Genomic DNA, 16,752 nt, shown 5'->3' with positions numbered 1-16,752 from the left:
CTTTGTATCGCAGCGGCTAGATGGATGGAACTGTTGTCTTAGGGTCCAAACGCGACCCTTCAAAACGTCAAGTTTTTTGAACTTTCTGAAGTTTGCGGAGCAGACCACGTGCCCATATATATATACTGAATCATTTACAACCTAAAGACCTATTTGCAAGTACTTAACATCTTAGAGACAACCCCCAGAAGCTGATCGTTCTCACAAGCAGCAGCAACTCTTTCCTTATCATTGAGCTGCTTGTTAACTTGATTTTCGCTTTGATGAGAGCCCTCTTTCAGTAAGATGGTTATTCTGTAGCGGGAGGGTAACGACCTCTCAAGTCTCACGCGTATTCCGAGTCCTATCAGCGTAGCTAGAGAACAGTGTGTAATAGTTGGCGTAATCTTGACTAAAACTTCAGAAATTTTCGATTTGTCATTACTTTCGCTAACTTCAATGTCGGGGAGGTTCACGACCGCAAGCTGGCCAAGGGTCAGAGGATGCTCGGGATCTGAGATGTGCGCGATCATGTCGTAGATTTCTTGCGCGTCGATAGGATCTTCAGGCTCGCCTTCGTCAGACTCTTCGGTCTCAGATGCAGTCAGGTCTGGAACCTGGTCAAGAGCCATCTCTTGTGCTTTCAGCCTGTCTATTAGCTCGACGTTTCGATACACCTTGCAAGCTGTGGTTTGATGTATTTTCAAAAGGCGCTTCCTTCGTAGCAAGTTGACTGTGTTAAGAGCTTCATCTTGAAATGCGTCTCCCTCCTCTTCTTTCCTTGAAGGAAGGAGATTTTCGTCTAGAATATCAGGATTTTCATTGATGAACTCTGACATCGTGAGTTTAGGTGTGTTGGATACAGTTCTATAGCTATGGCGCTTTCGTCGTAGTGTCCAGTTTTTGCCAAACAACTGTCCTCATTTAGATGCACTTTCAAATGTAAAATGCTTAGTCCCTGTGCAAGCTGTGCAAACGCAGTTTTGAGCACGTGATATATTCTTTCATTTGTGTTTGGAATTCTGCGCAACAATCTGACTCTAGCCTAGTTATTTGTATAGTGTGCTTCATCATATCTTTAGGCAGCGTCGCAATTAGCTTACTCTCTCCAGTGTCCGCCGTAAATATCTCCTTTTGTGTACTGCGCTTTGCGAGCATTTCATATCCAGTCACCAGTAAAGAGACATCTCTTGATTGTAGCGAAAGAGGTAAGCTTTCGACTAAACAAAGAAAAGTAAAAACTGAGGCCATAACAGGATAGTGCATTTGGGAGCTGAAAAGATAAGGTGTGTGTTCTCGGACATGTTCGGTTTACCCCACATACTGTTTAAAATCACTTTATTTCGCCCTGACATGACAGAGGGTAGTTATAACGCATAATGTACATCATATTTAACGATGTGCTCATTAACATTTGAAGGAAAGAACATGAGATTTCTGTGGTTTCTTACGCATCACAGAACATTAGTTGGTTCGAGACGCTTCTATTAATCTGCAAAGCGTATTGTGGGCCAACCTTTGTCTTTTTTCTTTGGATGAGCGCTCCAGATTTAGTCTCACAGTCCAATATAATGCGACCTTCTATTTGACAGGTCGTAACATGATGGTTTCTTGTTCAAAGATTCGAACTTATAGTGATCGGGCAGACAATTCATAGAGTTTCAAACCTAAAAGATAATATCAACTCCTTGGAAACATGTGCTGACTGTAATTTTTTCGGCTATCAGCTGCGTGCTAATTGATACCCTCAGCTGAGCCCAGCGCAAATCGCAGTAGAATACTTCACAGTAAAATACTAAAATAGGGACTCAAAATCCCATTCTCCCCAAGGAATTACACGATCAGCAAGTATCATGAAAAACCAGAGTTTGTAACCGCCATTTATAAGGTCGTTCCCATCGTCCATGAACCAGTAGCTAGGTCCCCCAAGGCAATCATGGTAAAGTAACAATACTACAAAAGTCCTTGAGAAAGCACGCGACTATTTGCGGGAAGAAAGGACAAATATTTGGAGAGCAGCCTTGAATTCTCAGATTCTTTTGCCTTTTATTGTAGTGCTGTGGCTAAATTGATGAGATATGCTGGTATAAAAGTTAAAGCTGTTTGAATACGCTCAAAGATCTGTTTTCAACATTTTGCCCTGAACAAAATTGAATAACAAGTATCAACAAAGCTATCTAAAAAGCGATTTATCGAGCCAAATATAATCGCCAGCTCATGTTGTAGAACAAATTGCTTTCTAAGCGGTTGGGCTTCAACAAATTATGACCTCAAGCTAATGGCCGCGGAAACGAAATGTTTCCGTGGTAGCTCATCCAAACAACAGCTACTTGAGTTCATTGGGTGGAATTTCGTTATCAAAAACTTTCAACAGCTAAACTAAAATCACTCGAAGGTAGTAGGTGAGGAGGCCAAGCTTAGAATCAAGTTTCATGTTGATGAGCATATTTTGAAACACAAGGCAATTACCTTCTTGTGCTTTATGGCGCACACACGGCTTTGTTAGCGAATAAAACCACTCCCTCTCCTCCCATAGAAAGCTCGAGAACCGGTGAAATACGAGCTTGAACCTCCTATTGAAGCGCTTATAGAACCCGATTCTTACGTGCTTCCAGATTCAATTGTATATACCTGAATATCAGCTATTTCACCAGAATCTCATCCATTCACAAGACTTTTTCTCCAAGGTTTTTCAGTGTCCACAAAGCTATTATGTGTGAATAAGAGAATCATTGAAAAATCTTCAACAGCTCAGTTCCTGAGTTTAATACCGTCAAAGGTTCCTTTTCTGTAGAGTCACATTCCGGGATTCATGCCCTATACCCAAATAACTTGCAGCAACACATCACTCCTTTGCTGGCACACACATACTTAAAGAAAATTCTGAACTACCGGGCAACTGAATTTCGGAGCTTGTCGAAGTAATTCCAATAAAACGATAATTTGGCAGGCATCTTCTCACTTACCGAACGGAATATGAGCCAAAATAATTTAAAAAGCATTCTACGGCCACAAAAGTATGTCAAGAGAAAGCGGTGGCCAATGCTGAAAAGGTCTAGTTTCGACGAGCGAAGCAGAAACTCTCATGGCACCGGATTTCGGGCGGCAAATCTTGCCTTGTTTGTCATCTAGGAAAAGTGAAGCTTTCTCGATTTTTCGTAAGTAATGTGTTGATTTTACAATGAGACTAATATGATTCATATCAGAGATAATAATCAACAGAAAGCGTAAATTAACGCTTGCCAATGGAGTCTCCGCAGGTACTTCTTGTTGGGATCAGTGGCTGCTCGTCGAGTGGGAAAACAGCATGTGAAGAACAATGTTTCATAATCCTGCATTAGGATTTGGAATATCGTAACTAACTCGTATTATTACAGACCTTAGCAAAACTGTCCGCGGAACTGCTGCCTACTGCTGTTTTGATACACCAAGATGACTTTTTCAAGCACGATGAAGATATTCCGTTCAACGATAAATACCAAATACGTGACTGGGATTCACCTGAAGCTTTAGACATGAATTTGTTCGGTAAGGAGCTCGATCACATCAAAAAAACAGGTAGCGTATCCACGACCTTAATCCATAACAACAACCATGACAATTCTGGAGCCGCTGAAGTGAGACCTGAAACTCAAAAAGAGGTCAAAACCAAGTTTGCAAAGGCCTTCGAGGGGACAAATACCAAGGTTGTTTTTGTCGATGGCTTCATGATGTTTAACGATCAAAACATAAAGTCGAAATTTGACTTAAAGCTGCTTGTTAGAGCTCCTTATGGGACCCTAAAGAAGCGCCGGGCTGCTAGAAGCGGATATCAGACATTGGACTCGTTTTGGATTGACCCTCCATACTATTTCGATGAATTTGTGTATTCTTCGTATGCTCGCAGCCACTCTCAATTATTTGAAGATGGCAATGTCGAGGGCGTGCTCAAGAAAGGTTCCGGAATCCTTGATTTTATTAATGATGATAGCACTGATATTAATGATGCATTACTGTGGGTTTGTAATTGTGTTGTGTCGATGGCACAAAAAAAGTGAATTTTTTTGTGTTCTGACACTTGGTGGATGTCAGAAGTGTTCTATTGTTCAGCGATATAAGTTAATAACCATGAATGAAGACACTAATTCTAATATATTCCGACCGCGGGTGCTTTGCCAAAGTACTTTTTCATGCCTTTTTCCCTTCAGGCCTTCACGCCCGAGAACATATTACGATCTGTCTACTCGTCGCCGATTAAAGTACACAAAAATGATCTTGGGTTTTCGTTAGATCTCTCATACATTACGCGCGAGCTTATTGTTTGTTCATACCCCGTAATCAAGTATCCACAACTCCTGTACAGAAATAGTTTAAAGGACTTGATCTCGTACCTGAATCTGCATCATGGGGCTGGTAATTGGAAAATATACAATTTTAAGGCTGAAAAAGGAGCTTCCGACTATAGTGACGAGGACTTGGTAACCGCCTTATTTGAGCTCTCGAACTTTTGCGAAAAAGCTTCTGCCTCCGCAGGCCCCCTTCTATCAACCATTTATGACCCAACAAAGTCCCCATGCAAAGAGGGTCATGACAGTGCTTCGACACAATCTCTTTCGAGTACTCGGGAGTCTCTTCTTGAACGTGTTGGGCATTATATTCAGCGGTACGGATGGCTTGATCATTCGCCTCCACCCTTCACCCTTCTCCAAGAAATACTTGACGATATGCATGAGTACTTGATCCAAGATTCGTCCAGAGTTGTCCTTCTTCATTGCAAATTGGGTAAAGGCCGGTCAGGTTCTGTTGTGGTTGCATATCTGATGAAGTACATGCGGTGCTCGCTAAGAGAAGGCCGCGAGATTTTTGTTAACAACAGGTTTAAGGTAGGATTGACGCAGGGTGTAACAATTTCATCGCAGCTAAGATACCTTGGGTATCATGAACGCTTCTTGCAAGCTGACCATCCCTCAAATTGGTCAAAAATATTATCTGAGTTGACGCGTGCACAGTTCATGATTAATAGTTTCGAGATCATTCACTTATTAAGTGCAGCTCCTGTCAAGTTAGAATCAAAAACTTACACTATGTCAATCAAGATCCAAATTTACAACCGTAATCGTGATGGTCTAATTGATGTTTTTGATACTAATAATAAAGAACAGTCTATAGACTCCAAGCCGCACAGCAATTTGAATAGAGTCTCAGTGGGGCAACGAATTACTGAGAGCGACATTCGAATTTCATTCGGACTTAGGCATAAGGGTAGCGCATTTATCGATAATGTTACCCAACTGACGTCTATATCACATTTTTGGATAAATCTTTATTGGGAAACGCTTGCTTGCAGTCGAAGCGAATCAACGGACCATTATACCCTTGACAAACTCGCGAATGAGCAAAGTAGATGCCGCGATAGAAAGAATTTTGCAATGTTTAGTATAAAGTGGGCCGAGCTAGATGGCATGAAGGGATTACAAAGCAAAGGCTTCAAACTTTTCGAAACTTTTACGTTAAGGTGGCAGCTTTTATAAAATTAGCCTATGTAGAAATGCAAGCAGATATTTACCACTTCAGCGCTTTCAGGGAGGAACGCCAACGAAAGAATGTCCAGCGGTCGAGCTATTTAGACGCCGTTACAATATGTTCCTGAATCGCCGCTGTAGCGCCTTGAGCCTGTTGAACCTTATTTTGGAGAGCTTCTCTCACATTTTCTATTCTTATCTCGATTGGCTTCATTGAGTCCTTTCTGAAACTGTTCTTAGTCGGCCTTTCACCTATTACTTCCAGGCTCTTTATAAACGACAGCCTGATGACTTTGAACTGCTGTGCGTGATGCGCGCTTTTGGTCAGTTGAAGCGTTATTGTGTTGTTCGAAGAATTGTAAGAGTATATGTTTCCGGCTGAGGCGACATCCAAAACATTCGTGACTTTGACCTTGAAGCCAAGGATATGTTCGAGGCTAATGCTCATTTCCTTTTGTGGTTGTTTACTCTAATTTTTGTAGATGCTTTGTGAAGCTGCATTTTGTTAATAATTTCAAGGTTGGGATCATTCTTAATAACATTCATGTTGAGGCCTGCTGGTTGCGAAGTAACAAAAATTAGGCCTGCTATGCCAGAAGGGGTGAAGACAAGATCTCCGTTAATAAGATCTATATCTTCAAAAGACCTTAGAAGGAAAGGAGGCCGCCGAAATGGCTATTTAAGTCCAGAGAATTCTTCAAATAAAGATGCCAACGATTCGTCCTCAGAAGCCGAAGAACACTTGCTACAAGATCTTGATAATATTCTTTACAAAAAGTTGCATTTGGGTGAAACAAGTCCCAACGGAGGGAGTGTGCGTGGGTCTCCAATATCAAGTTCGCCACCGAACACGCATGATCACTCAGACGATGACCAAGAGAATAATGCTTTAGATCAAGACGCCGAGGAAGAAGCAGAGAATGAGGACTTCGCTAATGTGGATGAGATAGATGGCCCTATTTCCCCTTCATCGAGTAGCGGAAGCTTGAAAGACCTTGCAAAAGCTAATGTTAATAAAGGCACAGACCAAACTTTGAACAATGACATCGATTATAACTTACCCGTGGATAAAGAGTTTCAAAATCAACTTAACAAACGAGCGGAAGAAATCGAGAAAGACGGTTCTATATTTCAATCTTCGAGAACAACGTTGGAATGGTCAATCCAGGATTTTTATTCCCTGTATGATGAGCTCCCCGACTGGTTTTGCTCTGTCGACTACAACATGCTGGGCGACGCAAAGCGCTGCTTTGAAAAGAGCTTCAGTCCTACCCGCTTCACAGTGGAACATTCGTATGCTGCTTCTGTATTAGAGCAGCTGACATCAGATCTCCAAAATTGCAATAACGAAGCTTCTTGTACCCTTTCGCTTGCTTACATTTGCATGGGGACATTCGGAAACAAGAAGAGTTTAATTGAGCATATTAAGGCGATTAAGAACAATAACTTTCTGCTTGTGCCGCATTTAAGCGTTCTGTTAAAGTCATTCAAAAAGTTTGCCTCTCATTGTAGAGAGGGAAAGTCTCACTTAAAGCATTACACTAACCTGTTCTTCAACTGCAGCACCATACTGTTTTTCCTTGTTAATGTTCTAGTGGAATCAAAAGCCAAAGGGCAGTGTGTAACAGAAACAGAAGCCGCAATTGAAGAAATCTACAGAGAAGAAATCCTCGAATTTGTCGTAAAATACATCGAGTACTGGAGGTGGAATAGCCGCTTGAGTATGAGAATCAGAATTGTAATAATACTCTTTCATCGGCTTCTTTTGCTTCAATTCGGTGATATGCAGTACTTCGAAGAAGTTAAGGAATACGTTCACAAAAAGCACAACATTAAGAAAAGAGAGAATGGCCCCGGCGCCTTAGCAATCAGTCCATTGGACTACCAAGCGTTCAGGGAAGATGTAACATCGAGGTTTCCTACTTTTGTTCCACCTGAATCTGATATTCCCGCTAGCTTTGATAACTCAAACTCCCTATCACAGTTTTTGGAAATCCCTCGACCAAAATCAAAAAGCACGCTTAACTCTAACCTTAGCGCTCCAGAATGCCATATTGCTACTCCAGTGCCTTCCCCGTGCTCCTCGCCCACTTCCCAAATGCGAGGCTCAAAGTCACGAAAATCATTTCAAACAAATTTGGCATACCCTTCCCTGTACCCTTGTGATGATACAGATGGGTCTGACCCGCTTTCGTCGCGGATCCGTGCTCCAGGATGTGGGGAAGGTGAAACGCAAATACCATTTAGCGTTTTGGAAGCCACTGACATCCTTCATAAAAATGTGGAGATAAAGCTTTCCACGCGACAACTTTGGCATGAGCGCGAGCTTTTCATGAAACAAGAAAGAGGGTGGGGCTCCACACACGAATCGCCATCTGAATTTTTGTATCACTACAATAATGAGAACAATGGGGAAGCTAGAACAATGGTTAGGATAGAAGAATTCTACAAAAAATGCCTTCCCAGCTTAAGTTCAATCGCATATGTTCTTCTGCAAACTATGGAATCCAATTTGAATAACCGCACATATGTCCGCGACGACACGAAGGATGAAAGCTCAGGGCTGCAAACTGCACCGCAGCTTGAAATTATCCGATCTAAAGAAATAGTGCTCAAATCTTCATGCTCAAGTCTATACCTCTTGATGAAATGGCTAAAGCTTAGCCACATTTTAAAATTTGAACAATTTTGTGTGATCCTTCATGATTATAAGCTTATCGGCATCGTTACCAGCCTTCTCAACACATACACGGACAAGTACCAGGAGCGAGTGTTTGGTAATGTTTTGCAACCCACACACTCATTTTGGAAAGCATGCTCCTCATACAATGCTGATTCTTACGATATCTCAACGAATAAGACCGTGTTGAGCCATGAAAATCTTGACCTTCGATTTTTGAATACAGTGGTATATCTATTGAGGCTTCTAAGCAAAGTTACCGGCTGCAAAACCCAACGACTTAAGGAATTACCTCTCGCGATCGGGACGCTTCTCAAGACATTTTATCAGATTTTCAATCTAGACATCTATCAGCCCATCCTTAAGATAACCCAGGAGCTCACACCTTTTAAAAACAAAAAATGGAAATCAGAACATATGGATCTTATTTCTGGTGTCTACTTGTACAGGAGACTAAAACTCAGCGATAATTGGGTTACGGGGAAAGATATAACCGGAGAACTGAATGACGCTTGCGGGCAAGAGATTGCACTGCGAGCTTTACTTCAGTTTTACAACTTTTTGCATTACAAACCTTCAATCGAGCACCTGGGCTATCACGATAAAAGCGATTTCTCGTTCTTCAGCAAAGAAGCTGAGATCTTGACCAGTGTACACTAAAGGAGTACACGTAAATAATGACTATTATTAAGTTGATCTTGTGGATATTTGTTTACCTTCTGTGCAAATGTGATGTCTTTGGTACAATTGGATCATTCAAAGTCCAGGAAGCGCTTCTTCTATGGAACTAGAGAATGAGGTTTCGCTTGTGATTAGCGAATTGGTTTCCACAAGCCTTCCTTTGGCTCTTTTAAGACCTCTTATAAAAGACATAATAGCCATATTAAACTCACCAGCCGCCAGCGGAGAAGGGGTCTCTATGATTTTGAAAAAGTACAGAGGTCTAGCTGATATCGGCCAGGAGAATCTACCTAAGTGGCAAAAGTTGGAAAATGTTCTAAGGTTAATTGCTAGTTCATCTAGCAGCGAAGAGGCTTTGGCGTACGTGAGGTTTGTACGCACTGTGTTGGATGAAGCACCGCAGCGTTCGCCCTTCAACGGGCCAGCGCCCCCACTTAGCTTCAACTCTCTAGAAAAACATGATAGCATTATGACGCCTGTAAAGAATACACTGGCTTACGCAGAGTCATTTGAAAATATCGATCGCTATTCTGACAGGAGGTCTATTTTGTCGTCAGCTTACCGGGGCAACTTACGAGAGACTAAAAACACAACGTCGCTTGCAAGTCTTTCTAACCCATATTACAGTGGTGTTCCATCCGAGGAAGAAATTTTAAAGTCCGTGCCATACACCTTGCTAGCGACAACTTCTCATTTATTCAAATTCGATAAAGGAAGCGTACACATCCCAGACAATGTTCCAAACGGTGAAAGCGGGATACTTCACATGCTTTTCGAAGTGGCGCTGCTTTACCAATATTTACAGAAGCGCGTCGAAGACTATAAAGCGTCAGGCACGCTCTCCCCCCTCAAAACTGCTTTTATTGCTCACATTAATACACAACTTCACCACTACATGAGTACGGTGAACACGCTTTCTAAAAATCCACAAATACAGTCGTTAAGAGCCCTGTATATTGAGATTCACCATTTCATTTTTGAATTTCGCATTTACCATAGTTTCATTACAAATCTTCAATCATTGAGAGGAGACCAGCTTTTGTCACAAATGCATAACTTGAAAAATCACGGAGATGTTCTCGTAAAGGAAATATCAACATCCGCTTACCAATCGCTGGCGACCCTATACTACGAATACGTCATCAATTGGCTAACCCGAGGGCAGCTTGAGGCACATCAGGAATTTTTTGTGGAAGTTGTGCCTTCTTCGCAACACAACGCAACAGCTCTTCAATATTCAGCAGAAAAAGTTCCTTCTTTTTTACCAAAACTAACTGCGGATGAAATATTCATGATTGGCAAGACCCGTGTTTTTCTTGAGAGAGATTGCAAAGAAATACAATGGGTTAACGACAGTAGTCAAAAGTTCTCATCCATTTACCGCTCTTTGAATGGCGAAGGTTCCACGGAGTTTCAAAGTGTTGTTCATTCGCACTACGTTGAAGTAATCTCATTTTGCCGGAAAGCTCTCGAAGAGAAATACGCTTTTTCTGGCGTGCTTGGACTTTTAAAGAATGTTCTTCTTATGGGGAAAGGTGATTTCATAGACCAAATGATACAAAATTCTTCTGAGTTCCTTCAAGAACCTTCCGTATCTCTGCCAAGCTACAAGCTGACTAGGTGTCTACAGGAATCCATTAAAAAATCATCATTGAAGAAGTTTCTGCAAAAGCCATATCTAAATTCTATTGTTAACGGGATCGACGCTAGGGTTCTTGAAATGGGGAGCGGTTCAATCGGATGGGATGTCTTTACGCTCGACTACCTGCCGGCAAAACCCCTTACATTCGTCCTTGATTTCAATCACAATGGAGGAAGGAAGGAGTATCTCCGACTTTTTAACTTTTTGTGGAGAATAAAGAAGAATAACTTCTTCTTCCAAGAGCAATGGTTGAGAAATAATTCATTGATGCGCGACTTTAAAAGACTGAGACGCAATCAACCTCTGGTGAGGGACGTTATGAAGAAGATGGATAAGATCAATACATTAAAGCATAACGTACAGCACTTCAACAGGAAAATTGAAGCCTATTGCTTTCAATCAATAATTGATAAAAACTTCCGCAATCTTCAAAAAAAGCTTTCTATGGAAAAACCAGGTTCCGAAACCCAAGTTAATGTTACGGTTTTGAAAAGCGGATTAAAGGTTGCAAGCGGGATTTTGCGGCCCCAATCCCAACTTTTGCACCAACTAGGCGTAAAACGTGAAAGCAGTTCATGCCATAATATGCAATACACAATCGATGAATTGAAAGAAATGCATGATCACTATCTCCAGGCGATGTTGGGCCATGAACTTTTAGACTCTTCTAATAAGCACAAAAAATTGGGAACTTTCACGAATCAACACTACCCCTCTAGCTTAATTGTGATCTTAGGGGAAATTTTTGAATTTATTTTACAATACTCCGAGCTCAACGAACTTGTTCATGAGCTCCTCATCCAACTGAGTTTGCAAAACGAAGATGGGATATCAGCACTACTGTCGCGGCTGAACGAGCTCCTAGGAAAGGTTGTGAGCCGTTATAGGTGGATCCAAAAGACATGCTACTACTTCATAAAAGACCTGAAAGCGGATGGGGATACCGAGCTGTTCAGTGTCAGTAGAATTCTGCGTTAACCACTTGATCATTAAAACTCTGCTTTTCAATCTCTTTGGTGATAGCAATTAATCTCATGAAATTTGGGGTTAAGACCGCGATGAAGGTTTGAAGAGTAGAGATGTGTTCAGTACGGCTTTAGAAGCAGATTAAATCATTGGAACTTGGTTTTCTTAGATTTCTCCACACAAAATTACTCAGGAAAATAGTAGTGGGATAGTTTCCACAAGAAAGTCAACAGAAGCTTGGATCTTTACATCTGCGATCTGTTGTCGGCATTATGAGTTCCGCTTGAAATAGGGATAAGGAGTACTTGAAAACCTTTTAGCACGCTTGCACCTGCAAAAAAGTGTGGAAAGGCATCGTCTTGAGTTTCAAAACACGAGTTTTCAAATTTGCATCAAATCAGAAGGACTACCCGAAACATTGAGAATAGATCAATGAGAGCACTTGTGTCATTTCGGCGAATTTAGGTTTTTTCCGCAGATTTTGGCTGGCACGACAGTTCAGCTGTAACGTGTTCGATGAAAATTGGCGCAGGAGGCCTATCATGAATCCGTCTCTTTCTCACTGAGCGGAGGCACACATAATATTCCAGGTGAAGGTCCCTGATTACATAATAAACCCAAAGAAGAAAACTGACAAAATCGAGGACATGATGCTTTTTGTTCACGTGACTAATATGTCGCTACCAAATTTTTAGCGATGAGTTTATGGGCCTGTGCAGAATTAGAGCCATGATCTCATTCCTCTGTTGCAAGATTAGAAAGGTTGTAATCCCGCAAGTCTTGAAAGTCCAATGTGTGTTGACACGTTTTCGAAAGCCTTGCTAAACCCTGAGGAAAAGCCCACTGGCATCGAAGACAATGTTGATGTTGGTGAAATTAGTAGCGATGAGGAAGCTGAAAATGTGACACATTCGGCTGAAGCAACAGCTGCAGTCGAAGAGTCAGAAAGGACTTCTAGTGGAGAGAGCTCAATGTTGAACGGGGCTCACGAAGTTAGCAAGTCGCAGGTCTCTGAAGAGCTACCGTCGTTAGATGCAGGCGAAGGTTCTTCATCATCCGAAGATGAGGACTCAGATGACAGTTCTTCGAGCTCCAGTAAAGAAGAGGGCTTTTTAATAGACGGATTAGATGAAGAAGATGAGGAGGGCGATACAGTCCATGGTCCTATCAAGTCAAAAAACGAACTCAATGAAGAGCCCATCTTTGAAATCCCTGAAGACTTCGAGCTTGGCCCAGATACGCCTATTCGGGAAATTGGCTTTATAAAATCAGCATTTGACTACAACATAATCGTACAATCAGTGAGCTCGGCTGAACAACGCGTTCTCAAGGAGAACTCTTTGCTATGTTTGGAGGACCGGCAGATCCTTGGTCCTCTCTGTGAAGTTTTTGGCCCCCTCCAATCTCCATTTTACAGAGTACTACTTCCTAAAAGTAAGAATGAACAGTTTGAAGCACTGCGGAGTAAGGCGGGGGCAAAAGTTTTCTATGTTGCGCCTGAAGCGCATTGGCTAGACACTTTCGAACTAAAACGTATGAGAGGAACTGACGCATCTAACGGGTTTGATGAGGAACTTCCAGAGGATGAACAAGAGTTCTCCGATGACGAGAAGGAAGCGGAGTTCAAGAAATTAAAGAAAAATTCCAGGAAAAGGAAAAACGAAAATGCAACTAACGTGGGTCCAATTCCTTCCAAAAAAAGCGTTAACAGTGCGCATTCTAAGCCCAAGCCAAGACAAGTGGCTTCGGCAGCTTTTGAATACGCTTCATCCTCCTCATCATACAAGCCTCGCAATGAACGTCAACATGAGACTAGTCGCTCCACGTCTGCTATTTCTCAGTCGCAAGGTAGCTACCCTCAACAGCAGCATGTGCCTACTCCTCAGCCGCAGTATGCCTCACAACAAACTTTTGGGTATCCGCAACAAGTTTACGCGTCTCACCAAATGTACTCCCCTCCACCTCAACCGGCTGTTCAGCAATTTGGGAATCCTTTCACCCATCCATATTCTCAGTACCCTCAAATGCTCCCTCCTCAACATCTTATGCCTCATCCTCAGCATCTACCCCAGCATCCCCAAGGTCAGTTTCCTGGGTCTTATCCCTACACGCAAGCGCAATCGCCCCCACAACAACCAGTAGCGGCACAAACACAAAACATGGATCAGGTCTTACAGCTCCAGCAAATTCTCATGAACCAACAAAGACAGCATCAAAATCAATCACAATAGGTTAAAAGCAATATCTAACTATAATAATTGCAGGTGTTTATTTAAGTATCAGAGAGTTTCAAAGCTTTTCGGGCGTTATCTAGTGCCTCCTTAGGAAATCCTGCTCTCATTGCAACTCTTATTGCATCAGAGTTGTTACATATTCCAGGGGTGAGACTATGATCGTAACAGAAATCATCTCCGCCTGTGTCATAAACTCCAGATCTATAGTACGATATTTTTTTTCGAACTGCCTCATCACAATGATTATCAACAAGCGTTTTCAGCTCTTGACCGAAATGAGTGGCAAATAGCGATCTGCATTGATTTCTATCGACAAGATATTTCAAAGCCGCATACGCAAGACTAATCCCTTCCTTGCCACTCGTGCCTCGCCCTATTTCATCCAAGATAGCTAGTGATCTTTTGGTAGCGCCTTTAAGAATGTAGCCCGTCTCAGTCATTTCAACCATAAAAGTACTCATTTGATTGTACAAGTCATCTGCTGAACCTATCCGGCTGAAGATTTTATCTACTACACCAATTTTAGCTGACTCACAAGGGACATAAGAACCAATTTGGGCCATAATAACAATTATTGCAATTTGCCTGAGAAACGTCGATTTGCCCCCCATATTTGGTCCTGTTATAACCCAAAGATTGCTAGCTTCTAGTCGACAATCATTTGAGGTAAATTTTTGCAAAGATTTAGAGAGCAATCCGTCTTCCACCACTATATGACGACCACTTTTGATGTCCAAGTCAGAACTAGTATCAACAACAGGGCAGGAAAGATTTTTCTCAGTCGAGAGTTTGGCAAAGGAAGTGAGAACATCGAGATAGTCTAAAACTTGAGAAACGCGTCGTATAGAGAAGCTCTTTTTTATAAATTCCTTTTTGAACGAGCTTATCACTATGTTTTCTTCTCTCTTGATCTTCATAACAATATACTCCAGCTCCTGGCCCAGCTCAGTCCATAATCTGTGGTCCAACCAGCAGCTTTGAGAGGACTTCTGCAAAATCTTGAGAGGGCTGCCTCGAAAGAGCATTCCGTCCTTCACTAAACTGCAAAGCAATTTAATATTGGTAGAAGTCGCTGAAATGTACAGTCCGTATTCGCCAGTATGCCTTAGCCTCAACTGAACACCTTTAACTTGAACGCTATCTGATATAGTTGACTCGAACCGATTGCACAGCTCTCGCCGCCTCTTTAGCAGCTCCTGATGTTTGCCATGCAATTCTGAAATTCTGGTGCCCGCGCCAGGCCGAATAACCCAAAGGCTTGATTCACCAAAGGCGTCAACATCTTTCTTTTCAAGATTTTGGTCTTTTTCACAAAGTTCAGATTCAGACTCAGATTGAAGCATCGTGAATTTCATTAACTGGTCTTCATCCAGAGAAGAAAGCACTCTTCCTATCAGCTGTTTGTCATATTCTAAAGGACTTATGACGGAACTCAAAATGTTTCCAAGAACGCCCTGTTTGGTGCGACATTTAGCTTTTATGGACTTCCCAATAAATTCAGCCTTTTGCAAAGAATGTGATAGCTGCAATAATTCAGTGGCGTCTCCTTTACCGAAAGAAAACTTTTGAAGAATGCGCGGCATATCGTAAGTTTGCTTGAGTGTCCTGATAAGAAGTTCCGTCAACTCATGATTATTTCGAAATAAAGTCACAAGCTGCTGCCTGCGCTTGATTTCCGCCGTATCTAAAGAAGGAGCAGAAAGCCACTGTGATAAGAGTCTGCTTCCTGAAGGCGTTACCGTGCGCTTTATTGCCGAAAGAAGTGATCCTTTTTTCGTGTTAGCTCGCATTGTTGAGGTGATTTCCAGGGCAGAGCACGACCGTGAGTCAATTTGCATTAGCGAATTTGTGAGCTGCCTCTGGGGCTCTTGTAAGTTAACTGCAGTATCAGGTAAGTGTTCTTCAATGTATAGTAACATATTTCTCAAGGCTGCAACCTCTTTTTGAGAAAAGTCATGTAAGACATTTTCTAGCCGAAAAAAATCTCCCTCCAAATATCCACTATTGAAAAGGTACCTGAAGGTGTTCATGCTTCTGTGATTCGAGGGCATTTTTTGATATTTGATGAAGAATCTCTTCAATTCCACAAATTCAGGGTACCACTCTCCCTCTTCCAGCTTGAAAGAGAACAGCTCTTCATCCAAGAGGATCTCCCGAGGTCCAATTCTAGCGACAGCCGATATTGTATCTTTTAAGAGTGTTTGCTGAACAAAAATCTCACCTGTTGAAATATCGCACCAGCAGAGCCCAACCTTCATGTTAATGTCAACAAGTTTTTGCACACAGCTTTCCGGGAATTCAATACTAAGAAGGTAAGTATTTTCCTGTAAGTTTTCGAATGCTTCGTCCAGGAAAGTTCCAGGTGTGACAATCCGAGTTACTCGTCTCAAAAATCTATTGCTTTCATTACTGGCGGCTGAAGTTCTCTTGAATTGATCAGCTATAGCTACGCTATAACCCAGTTCTTTGACCAATACTTTCAGGTGTCTATTGACTTGTTGTACAGGAAATCCTGCGAATGAAACTTTACCATGAGCATATTCGCGACTAGTAAGAGTCAAGTTCAGTTTGGGAGCGTAGATGTCTGCATGCTCAAAGTATAATTCATAAAATGACCCCATTTGCGTCAAAACCACAAAGTCTTTATATTTGTCCATGGTATCACGAACGTACTGTAGCGAGGGCGGTAGAGAATTTTTTATAGTCCTATTGCCTCGGTTGCTCCTCTTAATGCTCTTATTATCCAATGGAAGACCCAATTCTATATTAAGTCTGCTCGCATCCGCATTAGCGGTACCCGGTCCATGCTCTATCGGTACAGTCAGCTTCTCCGTGCTGGGAACAGAAGAAAAGCACCGGCGTTCCTGATGTATGTTCCCCGAGAGATGGGATAGAAGACTTCCTGTCTTAGGGCGAGCAGCGCAATATCCTAGGATCCCAGCATTAGGAATCGAGAGCCTTTTGGTGTAACTTAGGAAGCGTCCCATCAACTTTCAACCTTGCCACGTCAGTGCATTTTTCGATTATATGCTTTTCAGGTGATCTCAGCCGTTTTCGTAAACACTGCCG

At 42.1% G+C, this 16,752-nt stretch overlaps 8 protein-coding genes across 8 annotated transcripts; 5 read left to right on the top strand and 3 right to left on the bottom strand.

Moving 5' to 3' along the window:
- Nucleotides 1-149: 149 nt before the first annotated feature.
- CIA2 (iron-sulfur cluster assembly protein CIA2) lies at nt 150-818 on the bottom strand (the record flags this gene model as incomplete). Its single annotated transcript, XM_002551979.1, has 1 exon — nt 150-818. The coding sequence occupies one exon, from the start codon at nt 816-818 to the stop codon at nt 150-152; it is 669 nt and encodes a 222-aa protein (XP_002552025.1).
- A 2,406-nt stretch (nt 819-3,224) lies between these two features.
- On the top strand, nt 3,225-4,016 carry NRK1 (ribosylnicotinamide kinase; the record flags this gene model as incomplete). Its single annotated transcript, XM_002551978.1, has 2 exons — nt 3,225-3,284; nt 3,357-4,016. The coding sequence occupies 2 exons, from the start codon at nt 3,225-3,227 to the stop codon at nt 4,014-4,016; spliced, it is 720 nt and encodes a 239-aa protein (XP_002552024.1).
- A 132-nt stretch (nt 4,017-4,148) lies between these two features.
- Nucleotides 4,149-5,489, top strand: TEP1 (putative phosphatidylinositol-3,4,5-trisphosphate 3-phosphatase; the record flags this gene model as incomplete). Its single annotated transcript, XM_002551977.1, has 1 exon — nt 4,149-5,489. One exon carries the CDS (start codon nt 4,149-4,151, stop codon nt 5,487-5,489), a length of 1,341 nt encoding a protein of 446 aa, XP_002552023.1.
- An 88-nt stretch (nt 5,490-5,577) lies between these two features.
- Nucleotides 5,578-5,928, bottom strand: LSM12 (Lsm12p; the record flags this gene model as incomplete). Its single annotated transcript, XM_002551976.1, has 1 exon — nt 5,578-5,928. The coding sequence occupies one exon, from the start codon at nt 5,926-5,928 to the stop codon at nt 5,578-5,580; it is 351 nt and encodes a 116-aa protein (XP_002552022.1).
- Nucleotides 5,929-6,024: 96 nt separating this feature from the next.
- On the top strand, nt 6,025-8,820 carry FAR11 (Far11p; the record flags this gene model as incomplete). Its single annotated transcript, XM_002551975.1, has 1 exon — nt 6,025-8,820. One exon carries the CDS (start codon nt 6,025-6,027, stop codon nt 8,818-8,820), a length of 2,796 nt encoding a protein of 931 aa, XP_002552021.1.
- A 121-nt stretch (nt 8,821-8,941) lies between these two features.
- SPC98 (Spc98p) lies at nt 8,942-11,461 on the top strand (the record flags this gene model as incomplete). The annotated part of the gene is made up of 1 exon (XM_002551974.1): nt 8,942-11,461. The coding sequence occupies one exon, from the start codon at nt 8,942-8,944 to the stop codon at nt 11,459-11,461; it is 2,520 nt and encodes an 839-aa protein (XP_002552020.1).
- Nucleotides 11,462-12,240: 779 nt separating this feature from the next.
- On the top strand, nt 12,241-13,680 carry NAF1 (RNA-binding snoRNP assembly protein; the record flags this gene model as incomplete). The annotated part of the gene is made up of 1 exon (XM_002551973.1): nt 12,241-13,680. The coding sequence occupies one exon, from the start codon at nt 12,241-12,243 to the stop codon at nt 13,678-13,680; it is 1,440 nt and encodes a 479-aa protein (XP_002552019.1).
- Nucleotides 13,681-13,721: 41 nt separating this feature from the next.
- Nucleotides 13,722-16,670, bottom strand: MSH1 (mismatch repair ATPase MSH1; the record flags this gene model as incomplete). The annotated part of the gene is made up of 1 exon (XM_002551972.1): nt 13,722-16,670. One exon carries the CDS (start codon nt 16,668-16,670, stop codon nt 13,722-13,724), a length of 2,949 nt encoding a protein of 982 aa, XP_002552018.1.
- Nucleotides 16,671-16,752: the final 82 nt, after the last annotated feature.

The sequence above is a fragment of the Lachancea thermotolerans genome (assembly GCF_000142805.1).
Source record: "Lachancea thermotolerans CBS 6340 chromosome B complete sequence".
Taxonomy (NCBI): domain Eukaryota; kingdom Fungi; phylum Ascomycota; class Saccharomycetes; order Saccharomycetales; family Saccharomycetaceae; genus Lachancea; species Lachancea thermotolerans.
The sequence above is the reverse complement of the archived record's forward strand: the minus strand, read 5'-3'. Positions and strand labels throughout refer to the sequence as shown.